This window comes from Dasypus novemcinctus, chromosome 29 (genome assembly GCF_030445035.2).
Source record: "Dasypus novemcinctus isolate mDasNov1 chromosome 29, mDasNov1.1.hap2, whole genome shotgun sequence".
Classification (NCBI taxonomy): Eukaryota; Metazoa; Chordata; class Mammalia; order Cingulata; family Dasypodidae; genus Dasypus; species Dasypus novemcinctus.
This window is the reverse complement of record NC_080701.1, coordinates 20967100-20980137: the sequence shown is the minus strand read 5'-3', so window position 1 is coordinate 20980137 and position 13038 is coordinate 20967100. Positions and strand designations below refer to the sequence as shown.

At 35.7% G+C, this 13038-nt stretch overlaps 1 protein-coding gene across 10 annotated transcripts in view; it reads left to right on the top strand.

Moving 5' to 3' along the window:
• The window catches only part of NSD3 (nuclear receptor binding SET domain protein 3), a 109739-nt gene that overhangs the window by 25031 nt on the left and 71670 nt on the right, over window positions 1–13038 (top strand). For all 10 annotated transcript variants that reach the window (XM_058290020.2, XM_058290017.2, XM_058290021.2 and 7 more), the window contains one exon: window positions 10741–11459. In XM_058290020.2, coding sequence (XP_058146003.1) covers window positions 10785–11459 — 675 coding nt within the window. In that variant the 5' untranslated portion in view covers window positions 10741–10784. The remainder of the gene's footprint in view (window positions 1–10740; window positions 11460–13038) is intronic.

Sequence of the window (13038 nt, the reverse complement as noted above, 5' to 3'; positions counted from 1 at the left end):
TAAGCTTTGTTTCTTAGTATGGCTGATTCTGTTTACCAGAATAGCTTTGGAAAAATAAAGAAAACTTTGTAAACTGTGGCTGTGAAAATTATATTTTGAGAGCTTCCACATTCTGAATTTCAGATCTACAGTATTGATAACTATAGGGTTTTAAATATGTTTATGTAGGAGTTTTTGACACCTTTTGGTGTCACCCAGAAGTTTATTTTCTTCACACCTGTCTCTAGGACTTTTAAGCCTTGCAGAGAAATCTAGCCCTGTTTTTATATTCCCTTGCATTCTCCATGGAAAACCCTCAACAACTCTTCAAAGTATTTCATTCATATGTTTACACAGTTCATTTTAAAAGATTCGTGACGCACCCCCCCCCCATGAGCCTTAACTTTGGGTACTAAAAGCATATATATGGATAAAAACTTCCTGCTTTTAAGAAAACTCACATGAACACATTGTTTCATGATTAATTCTGAAATAGAGTGGTGCATAGGGTATCATAGGAACACAGAGGAAAGTTACTCAGACTTACTTAAAGTGTAAGTGACTACTTCTTGGAAATGACTTTCTGAATTCAAAACATGGTTAATAGGGAAGAAAAAAAAGTATAGAAGGCCATATTAGGTGTAGGAAATAACATTAGAAAGGCATCAAGGTGTGAATCATAATGTGTACAGTAATTACCAGTAATTTAACATTACTAAAGTACAAGTCTCATGAGATTGGAGAAGTAGGGATTTTGCTTGGAGGGCCTTATGTGCTTTGGCAAAATTCTTGGACATTTTCTAAGTGATGGGGAACCATTGGTGGTGTAATCAGGAAATCCATGTGGTTAGATAGATTAAGTGATCTAGGAATATGTTTAAGGAGTAATTGGGTCTGAAAACAGAAATAGGCAATTTAGATGACTTTTTGGGACCACCCTAAAAGACCAAAATAATATTACTATGAGGAGTTTTGGAAGTATAAAGTTTTTTCTTTCTTATTGAGAAAAGACTTTTGTTTAAGTTTCTCTTGTTTTATTTGTTAGATTGCAGGCATCCCTAGACAGAGACATTAGCTTTTTTTTTTCCTCTTCCAATTTTTATTCTAGTAGTATATATAAAACTTTTTAAAAAAAGACTGATGTTTAAATATAGAAAAATAAGTATATACAGTCTAGCATGTAGTTCTATAAAATAGAATCCAGCAGTATACAGGTTCTACCAAAGAGAATTATTCACTTGAATTTGTTACACTAAGACTTAAAACTATGTATTTAACATATCATAAATACTTATTTAGTATTTTATAGCTGTTCATCTGAAACATATGACATGATTTTTTTTATTCTCTAAGATTTGACTAAAGGATTATATAAATTTTTCTACTCCATGAATAAGTTGTTAAATAAATAAATAAATAACCTTAAAGTTTGAGTTGATATTTTTCAGTTGTTTTTCCCTTTAAAATTATCAATGGACAGTTTCAGTGAAATTAAGAAAAAACTATTGCTTTATCTTTTTTTTAATCTAGAAACATTTGTCAGAAGAAAAATTTGGCAGAAATTATTTTTTTCTTGTGGTGGTTTCATTTACTTGGAAGTAGAGATTAGAATGGGTGGATGACTAACATTCTCACACCAAATCATTAACTCTGGGGAGTAAGAGCAGGGAGATGGAAAGTGAGGGCTTTTTTGTTTTTTTGTTTTGTTGCAATTTGTTGTACATGTTTAAAGAATGATGGGAAATGTGCTTACTTATGAAGAGCCAGTGCTGTAGAATAGAATGACTATGTTTTAATCTTCCATTTACTAGAAGTGTGACTGGGCAAGTTACATAATCTTGTTGGCCTTGATCTTCATTTGTAATATGAGAATAGTAATAGTACTTCCTCAAAAGAGTATTATGATTTTGTATGATCTATGTATCTTTTATAAATAAATAAATATATTTTTTAAAAAGAGTATTATGAGAAGTAAAATAAAATAACATGTAAAGCATTTAAAATAGTAGTGATACATAGTAAACCTTCAAATGTTAGCCATTATTATTACTTTAGTAATTAGAAAAATGTAAAACATGCCATCTTTATGAGGGATTTATTAAGGACAAAGGTGTGGAAATTTTGGGTTGCCTGTCTTAGGGTCATTTTAAAAGCAGTGGATGAAAACACCTAACGTCCTGAAGAGGGGCCGAGGTGATCCTGGTAGGTTTGTTCACTTGGTGCAGGAGAATAGACAAACACACAGAACTAAGCTAGGAGGGAAAAAGGATTTATTCACTGGTGGGAGACGAGATGTACAATCTCAAATCAGCCTCCCTGAGCTGCAGAAATTCTAGTGTTTTATACCATCAGGATGCTAATGAATAATTGGGACAGAGCTGGACACAGGTTCCTTCATTAATAAACATTAAGGGGCTGAACTTGGTGGGGTGGATACCAAACCAGGGTTAGTTACAAAGTAATCATCATCAGAGATCAAGATTCTGGACAGGAAGGTACAGAGTAGAGGTCAGTCTCAAGGTTTTCCATATGGATATTAAACAGGAGGGTGGAGTGGTTACTATCACAACAGCAAGTATACACAAGGGTGAGGCCAAGTTTTGTGTAACCTTGAACAGGGGTTAGACCTGTTTAGAATGACCATCATAATAGCAGGTCTAGGCTAAATCCAGCCAGTTTCAGCGATCTCAGATATTAATCTTTTGCTGTTTTGTTTTTTTTTAAATAATACAAAGGCATCTATGTAATTTTTAACCCTCAATTACAAAGGTTCACTATAATGTCTCACTATTTAAGCTATACTGGGTTTTTGTAGTATTACAATCCTTACCTATCTTTCCTGGCCTAAATGCCTCCTTGCTTAGCATTGTTTTTTCTCAAGTGTATATATATATATATATGTTTTTTGTTTTGTTTTTAGGAGGTACTTGGGAACTCATACAAGGGAAGCAGGCTCTTAATCACTGAACTGCATCTGCTTCCCAAGTGTATGTTATAATTGAACTGGTAGCACAATTTAATTTTTAGATCTTCTGTTTTCACATTACTGTTTTTGTGAATATTTGTCTTGTCTTACTAAATAGGTTTTAAGTCCCTTTAAGTCAGTCATCGTGTTCTGCACAAGTTCTGTGTGCCCAGCATTGCTCTGAATGATAATAATAGACAACAGTAATTGTTCTCTAACTAAACTCCAGGCACTATGCTAAATAGTGCTTATGGAATAACTCTTAATTCTTACCACAACCTTATATGAGGTAGATAATTATAAGTACCCAGAGTTTCTGGATAAGGAAACTGAGCTTTAGGGAATTGAATAAGTTGCCTAATGTTACTTTGGAGTTCAGTTTTGAACCTAGCAGTTTGATTCTGAGCTTGTACTCTCAAACACAGCCTCCCTGAGCTGCAGAAATTCTAGTGTTTTATACCATCAGGATGCTAATGAATAATTGGAACAGAGCTGGACACAGGTTCCTTCATTAATAAACATTAAGGGACTGAACTTGGTGGGGTGGATACCAAACCAGGGTTAGTTAAAAAGTTATAATCATCAGGGAAGCGGACTTGGTCCAGTGTCTGCCTACCACATGGGAGGTCCATGGTTCAAACCCCGGGCCTCCTTGACCCGTGTGGAACTGGCCCATGCGCAGTGCTGATGCGTGCAAGGAGTGCCCTGCCACGCAGGGGTGTCCCCCGCATAGGGTAGCCCCACGGACAAGGAGTGCACCCCATAAGGAGAGTCGCCCAGTGCGAAAGAAAGTGGCAGCCTGCCCAGGAATGGCACCACACACACGGAGAGCTGACACAACAAGATGACACAACAAAAAGAAACACAGAGTCCCGTGTCGCTGACAACAACAGAAGCGGACAAATAAGAGATGCAGCAAATACACACAGAGAACAGACAACTGGGGTGGGGGGGGAAGGGGAGAGAAATAAATAAAAATCTTTTTAAAAAAAGTTATAATCCTCATCAGAGATCAAGAACATCCTTTTGTTCTTACGCTAGACTACCTCCTAATTCAGTAAGGTCTTAGCATTTTATCACTTGGTGTGTCTGCTGTTTGAAGGCTGGCTCTCAGGCATCAAGAGATATAAAAATCACCATGTAAAGGAAATTAGTTATAGTCCTAATACAGCTAATTGTCTTTCTTTTTTTAAAAAAAAGTTATCAAAACTGCTTTCTTTGTTGCAGTATTGTATTTAGTTGAAGGGAAGATAGGGGGAAAAAATATGGCCCTACTCACTCCTAGGCTTTCTAGAAAATATAACAATGTGGACCATTTGGCTTAGTTGGTCAGAATATTTTGCCAAGATTTAATTCAGGAACTCACCACTTGAGGAAGCAGTAGCTTTTTATTTTCATTGCTTCTTCCATGCTCTAGCCAAATTATTTGCTTTCATTTTTTTCCTAACTTTTTATTTTAAAAAATTGCAGACCTTCAGAAAAGTTGAATGAATATTACATTCAACACCTAGATGAAACATTTGTTAATCTTTATTCTAAGATTCTTGGCTTTATTCTAAGAATATGTACTTTTTCATCATGATCCATGTGAACATGGCACTTTACCTCTAAATGTTGTAGCATGGATCTCCTAAAATACGGACATTCTCTTGTATAAACAGCACTATTATCAAGACCTTGAAAGTTAAGAATAGCTCCATTGATTAAGAGGCACAGTCCATATTTAAATGCTCCTACTAGTCTCCGAAATATCTTTTTTATCTGTTTATGTGTGTTTAAATCCAGGATTTAAAAATAGTTTGTACATTATGTTGGATCTTTAAATATCTTTTGCATCTTATAATCTAAAATAGTCTTCCCACTGTTGTTTGTTTTATGACTGTTTTTTGAAGTGTCCAGGCCAGTTGTCTTAGAGAATGTCCAACATTCTGGATTTATATGATCATATCCTCATTTGAGATTTAGTTTAAGCAGTAGGAACAACACTTCAGAGATGAGATGTGAAAATCTATCAAATCATGAAGGACATAACAGCAGGTTGTGCCACTAATAGTAATGCCATGTTTAAACGCCTGTTTAAGATAGTGTTTACCAGATCTCCTCTCCATGTATATATACTAAGTTATCTGTGGCATAACAAATATTTGAACTCTCACTTCACTTGTCTCATTTTTGTTAAAAAACCATTAGTGGGTCCCTGTTTCCTAGAGATGAGTGTGAAAATAAAAGGATGTTCTTGATATAGGCTCTTTGTTAGATACGTGTTTTGCAAATATTCTCTTCCTGCATATAACTTTGCTTTTTGTTATTTTTTAACTGTCTTTTGAAGAGCAAAAGTTTTTAATTTTGAAGTTTATCAGTCTTTTATAGCTCATGATATTAGTGTTTAAGAAATCTTTGACCAAGTGTTATAAAGATTTTCTGTTTCGTTCTAGAGATTCTATAGTTTTGGGCTTTTATATTTAGATTTAGGAACTTATTTTTAGTTAATTTTTATGTATAATGTAAAATAATGATTGGGGTTTCACTCCCCCACCCCCATACAGATACTCAGTTATTCCAGCCCCGTTTGTTGAAAATACTGTCCTTTTCCAATGGGTTACCTTGACACCTTTGTGGAAGATCAGTTGATCATGTAATTATGGGTATCAGTGTTATTTTCATATTTTTTTCTTTTCTGTTTTCCCAATAAGCATAATGTATTTTACCAAACAAGAGGTTAACGAGAGAGTAAAATTACGCTGAAGGCTAATATTCCCCAGAAATTTGGTGAGGAAATGGAGATATACTAGTTATAAGCTATTTGGGACAGGGATTCTTTCATTTGTTTATTAATTGAACAGTATTGAGTGTCCAGCACTGAATAAGATATATATGGTTCTCTTCTTACACAACATGAAGTCAAGTGAGGAGACAGACAGTAAGAAGCCAAACACATATTTGTTTAATTACAAATTATGGTAAGTACTATAAAGGAGAAAAAAAAATAGGCTTAGTGAGGAGAATGAATGGGGGACTTTGAGGGATTATGGTTATTCCAGTTAATTGGAGCAGCACATGTAAAAATCTTGATTGCAAGAATGAAGTTGGCACATTTACTAGACTGAAAAGAAGCCAGTGTGGTTAGAGAGTAATGAGTGCAGCAGATGAGAAATGAGTGTTAGATGATTGTAGAAATGTAAGCTGAGGCCTGACCGGGTAGGGGCTTGCTGGGCATGATAAGCAGATTGGATTTTGTGTGCAGTGGGAAGGCATTGGAGATTTTTTCTTTTGTTTTTGCTTACTTTAAAAAACCATGTAATCACCATCCAGATCAATAAATTGAATATAAAACTAGTACCCTAGAAACCTCTCTCTACACCCCCTCCAGTGTTTACAACCCTTCTCCATAAGAAACTACTATTCTGACAGCACTATGCATTTAGTTTTAACCATACTATGTTTTGAATCTTATATAAATGGAATCACACTGATGTTATACAAATGAAATCATTGTATCTGGCATCTTTCACTCAACATGACATTTGTGAGAGTCAGCTATGTTGTTGACTATAGCATTTTTAGGGTACTTTGTTCATTTTCTTTGCTATTGCTGAGGGGTTGTGTGGGAATAGTCACATGATTGGATTGTTTTAAAAAGGTGGCTGTTACATAGGGAAATAGGTTACAAGGAGGCATTTGAAGCATAGAGACTGGGAGGTCGCTCTACAATAGACTAGGTGAGACTTCGTCATCTTGGATTGCACTAGTGTGAGGAGCAGAAGAGATGGAATGAAATCGGCAAATTTGAGATACATACTTTGGTGATAGATCTCAGGCAGTTTATTGATGGATTTGAGAGGCATGAGGGTGAGGGAAATGTTTCTGGCAACTGAATAGACGGAGGTTCCCTTTTGTTTGTTTGTTCTTCCCAAATGGGGAAGACTGAGTGAAGTATACATTTAAATAGAACAAAAATGAAGAATTCATTATTAAGTATTTCAAGATGCTTGTGAGATATGAGGGGAGCCATCAAACATTTGGATTGTGAGTATAGAACATTAGGAAAAAGTGGGAAGTTTGGCAAATTATGAAGTCACCTGTCATGTAAAGAGCACTGTACTGGAGTTTGAAGGTCTGCGTGTTACCATTTTCAACTTTTATTGGCTTTGTGACTAAGGACAATCATTTGATCTTTTTGAGCTTCATTCTTTCTCATCTCTGGCAATAAATAGTTCATTAATAGGATTAAACAAAGTGTAATATATAAGCGAGGCCACCGTTTATAGATATTTGACCTAGTAGATGCTCGGAAGAGTTCATTCATGCCACTTGCAATTTCTGTTGGTAAGAAAAGGTCAGATCATGGAAACCCTTGAAAAGCTTGCAGGCGATTTGGTAATACAGATCATTAGAGTTGCTTAGGGGAATAGATTTATTGAAATTCAGTTTTAGGAAGCATCCTTTCAACTGCCTTGCAGGAAGACGTTAGAGATAAGAAATAGCTAGAAAATCAGTTGTTACAGTTCAGGATTAGGTGCTAAGGGCCTGACCTGGGTCTGTCTGTCTTTTTCTTTCTTCCTTCCTTCCTTCCTCCCTCCCTTCCTTCCCCTCCCCTCCCCTCCCCTCCTCTCCCCTTCTTTCAAATTGTGGGTTTACAGAACAATTATGCATAAAATATGAAATACAGGATTCTCATATACTGACCCACCATACCTTCCATCGGTGTAGAACATTTGTTAAAGTGATTCTGGGGTAGTCTGAAAGGGAAGGAGAGTCAGGGAAATTAGGTTTTGAAATATTACTCTTAAGGTTATCAAACAGTTGTCATTAAGTAATTGGATATTCTCAGGCAGTAGGATATTGTAGGAAAAAGCACAGGCTTAGAAGTCAGAAGATTGATTCTTTTTCAGGGTTAGGCACTAATTAGTTTTGTGGTCTTGGGAAAAGTGAAGTAAGCTACCACCTGCCCTGTCAGGCTTACAGGCTTGTTGAGAATGAAATAAGAATGTATATGAAAATACTTTGGATTGGGAACTCTTACATAATTGTACAATGGTAGTGTTATTTCCTTCCTTAGTTCAAACTAAAAAGAAATATTTCACTCTGGGGCTGAAGAAGAGAGGAAAAGGGAAAAACATCAAACTTCTTGAAGGTTTGTGTTTGGAACTAAATCACAAGCATCAGAAACCTCAGGCTCTGAATATATATGCCTGAAAAACCCTACAGACTATAATTTGGGAGACTAATCTGGAAGCTGATCTTATAAATGACAGTTAAGAAAACCAAAAATATAGGTTGTTTCTTGTTAGATGTCAGTGTTTAACTTGCTTTCAAGTTGGAATTCTGAATGAGAACTTTTGAATTTCACCTGTATAGTTGCTCCATCTTGAGAACTTTAAAACATTGCCATCTTATGCCTGTCACTGTGAGCTATACATTTTTGTCAAGGGTCAAATTAGGTGATGTTTCAATTCTTAAGATTTGTTTAGGGAAGTGATTCCTATAACATTTATCAGCATTAGCAGTATGGTATGCTAGGTAGGAGCAGACTCTGGAACCAGATTGCCTAGGTTGAATCCTACCTTTGTCAATGAATTACTAGCCAAATGCACTTGGGTCACTTACTTAACCTTTCTGTGCCTCTATAACCTGACTGTAAATGGGAATAATATTAATGTCTAACTGAAGGTCATTGGGAGGATTAAATGTGCTTCTCTATGCAAAGTACTGAAAATGGTGCCTGGTGAATATGAGTACCATTTAAGTGTTAGTGGTGGTTACTATAGAATAGTTGGTTGTTATTTTAGCTGAGACCAAGGAATAAAGTACATGACAAGAGAAACAAAATTCTTCTCTTGGAACTAGAGAAGCTGAAGGAAGTGGAAGTGGTATGGTGGTACAAATCAGGGGCTTTAGAGCCAGACATGCTTGGATTCACATTCTAGTTCTGCCTCTTCTTTGCTTTGAGGTTTAGGCAGGCCACATAACCACTGTGAAGCTCAGTTTCTTCTGCTTATGAATCAGGAATTAGAATACCTGTCTCGGAGGGTCGTTATAAGGATTAAATGAGAGAACTTGTAAAGTTCCTGGCCCAGAGTAGACACTAGACAGTAAGCATGCTGTCATCTCCCCCTCTCATTCCACTGCAGAGCAGTACGTGCAGTTTCTTACGTCCTCTCTTACTCATTTGTTTGCAGTTCTAAAATTCTTTGTATTTACTAACAGCAGAATCAACAGCAGTTGTTTATTTGGATGTACCATGAAAAGTCTATTGCCAGCTTTTGTTTTCCCCTTCTCTTTGCTGTTTTGGGTTACTTGCTTTATCACTATTGTAAATCCTAACTAGGTATACTGGGCTGTAGAGTTGAACTGGACCATAGCATCTGAATCCATCTTCACAGTATTCCAGGCAGCACAACCAGTTATAATCAGAGTTGATATAGTAATGAAAACCTGTATGTCTTCCCTGCCTTTCTGGTAGAAATGTTTATGGACTTGTCAAAATAATATCTAGACTGTCCATTAATCCTCTGTTTTCATTTGTGGACTTGTCAAACCTTATGAGAAGGTAGGGCAGTCTTGTAGCATTTCTATATTCTGTATTATTTTATATTATATAATTATTATTTATAACATTATAATTTTTCATGGGCATTATTAAACATTTTCTAGCAGAGGTAAGGTCATTGTAAGAGTATAATGCAGTGACTCCCAACAAGAGCGTGCATCAGGATCATCTGGGACGTGGTCTTAAAATACTCATACTCCAGGCTTCAGCCCAGATTTACTGAATTGGAATCTTCCGGAGATAGACTCTGACATGTAAAAGCATCCCAGATGGTTCTGCTATATATGTATCACTGGTTAAAAACAACTAGATACTGGCAAGAGTGTGGAGAATCAGGCATCCTTATACACTGTTAGTATGAGTGTAAATTGATATAGTATAGCCCATTAGAGCAGTTTTGCAGTATCTATCAGAAATTTCAAATTTGTCCTATAAAAGTACATATATGCATAAAGATGTAGTTTCAAGCATGTCTACTGTAGATTTGTTTATAATATCAAACTATTGTGAGTAACTAAATATCAGTATACAGATGGTTAAATATATTACGGTTGATACTTATCACAGTTATTTACTAGGTAACCACTGAAAGAGTGAGAGGTATGAAGCATATGTATATATGCTGATGTAGAAAGGTATCTAGGATATATTAAGTTAAATAACAAGTCAAAATAAACCCTACTTTTAAAAAATATGTACATAAAGAAAGATTTAGAAAATATCCATCAGAGTGTTTGTCTGTGGCACAGAAGAGTTGGAATGCTGGAGGGGAGAGTGAAAGAAGTGTTCTTACTTTTGTATTGAAAATATTTGTGATAAGATAAATTTTTTGCAATTTAAAAAGATTCACTGGACAAAAAGTGAATGATTTAAAGGAAGCTCATCCAGAACCTAATTTATATTTGTCACAACAGGGCTTATTTTATAAGTACCAGTTTTACCTGAGACTTAAAATCTCTAATTTGGGAAACAGAAAGGAATGTCAAAACTATTTTGCCTTTTTTCAAAGAGGATAAAATTTTGTTGTCAAAGTTGTGAGAGTTTTCAAACAGATAGATACACACACTCAAGATAGGAAGTATCTGTGTCAGAATTATGTTGACTACCTGTTTTAGAAATATTTGGTGTCTGTGCACAAGGATATGAAAACTGGGTTCAGAACATTTTAGTTGTCTTTTTTCAATTGATTAACCTCTGGCCTAGGAGAATATTAACACCCTTTAATTCCTTCTTTTAAAAATTTTAGGCCCGATGAGAGAAAGGGAAAGTTAAGGATGCTGGAGCAGAACAATGGATTTCTCTTTCTCTTTCATGCAAGGGATCATGGGAAACACAATTCAGCAACCACCTCAACTCATTGACTCCGCCAACATCCGTCAGGAGGATGCCTTTGATAACAACAGTGACATTGTTGAAGATGGTGGCCAGACACCGTATGAAGCTACCTTGCAACAAGGCTTTCAGTACCCACCTACAACAGAAGATCTTCCTCCACTCACAAATGGATATCCACCATCAATCGGCATGTATGAAACTCAAACCAAATACCAGTCATATAATCAGTATCCCAATGGGTCAGCTAATGGCTTTGGTGCAGTTAGAAACTTTAGTCCCACTGACTATTATCATTCAGAAATTCCGAACACAAGACCACATGAAATTCTGGAAAAACCTTCCCCTCCACAGCCACCACCTCCTCCTTCGGTACCACAAACTGTGATTCCAAAGAAGACTGGCTCACCTGAAATTAAACTAAAAATAACCAAAACTATCCAGAATGGCAGGGAATTGTTCGAGTCTTCCCTTTGTGGAGACCTTTTAAATGAAGTACAGGCAATTGAGCACACAAAGTCAAAGCATGAAAGCAGAAAAGAAAAGAGGAAAAAAAGTAATAAGCATGACTCATCTAGATCTGAAGAGCGCAAGTCACACAAAATCCCCAAATTAGAACCAGAGGAACAAAATGTAAGTTGAAACATGTTTTTTGAAAAGTGTTGCACTTTTTTATGTTTAGTGGAGATCTTTTCAGTTCTTACCTTTTGAAATATAAATATTTCTGATAATGTCTTTCTTATAATCCAGAGGAAGGTGCTTGGAATATAATAATAGGTGCTGAGTAAATATCTGTTAAATGAATGGACATCATTTGAGTGAAGAAATGTTTTTATAAACATGTCACATTAAGAATCTTTTCTTAGGTTTTTTTGTCCATATAGCCTCAGTTATTTTTTTGTTTACCTATAATATATAGGTTTTTGAAGATGAAGAAGAAAGGCAGAGGAGAAGATGGTTATTTAAATTGGTTTTTCACTACTTTAGACAAATTCATTTGCTAGTATAGCTTAGATTTAACACTCAGTGCTAATATGTTTTCTGCAAAATAGCCTATATCAGTGGAGTAACTCTTTCATTAAAATCAGAGCTAGTATTCATATATATTTAAAACTTCAGGTGGAGTTTTTGTAAAGGTCATTCTTCACATGCATACTGCTGAATTTTTTAATATCCTTGCAGTTTCAATATGAATTTGCTTAAAAATATTAAAACAATTCTAGGTAAATATAAGTTTTTAGTATTCTAATACATGATGTGAATTGCAGGTATTTCCCAGACATAAACTATAATTATTTTCATTATTAAAATTAATTATTAAATTTGTTTACTGCTTATTTTAACTATCTTTTTTTAAATCAGTTTTATTGATACATTGTAATAAAGCTTATTTTTAATTGGATTTCCTTGACGAACAATATCTGTACTGTTTCCTTCACAACAGTTTTGTTTTAGTGTTTTACTGTTGGATACCCTTGTGCCTCCTAGTTGCCACGGAGGGGCCCAAGCCTTTGGTATTTAGCATTGCAGAGTGTGTCAAACGCAAAGAAGCCCAAATAAGTCTGCTGACTCCAAAGACAGCCCCCTCTCAGATGGCTCAGGGAAGCATAGTGAAAACTTTGTGTCTGGGAAAACATTTTGAAACAATTGTCCTAGGTTCTTCTTTGAGCAAACAAAATCACATCTAAAATAATGCACTTTATGAGTTCACTGGCTATTTTTTAGATTTCTTTTTTCTTATTATTTGAGCTATAGTGTTTCCTCCCAACTCTGAGCTGTTTGGCTTTTAAGAGTGACTGTTACTTGGAACAAGGGAAGTATATCTTCTCAACAGTGAAAGTGTGTCCAAACATCTAGGCAGCAGGAGACCTGAAATCACTACTGAGATTGTATATTTGTGAAGCTGCTTTAGCTGTTTTTCCTCCCACTAAATTAGAAACATGTGCAAATGTTTCTGCATTTCTTCCTCCTTGGCAGGTGTAATGCCTCAGCCAGTATAGGCCCTATGCAAAGAGTGGTCTTCACCTGCGCTAATCAGCGCAGGCTAGTTTTATTAACTCTTAGCTTGCCATTTCCACTTACAAAAGCCAAGTGGCTGGTCAGTCTCATTAACACTAAATTTCACGTTAGATTTAGTTTTCTAGCCTCAGAGTATTAGGCTTTAAAATTCTTAGAAACTGATCACATGCAACATGTTCTTGTACAGATTTTT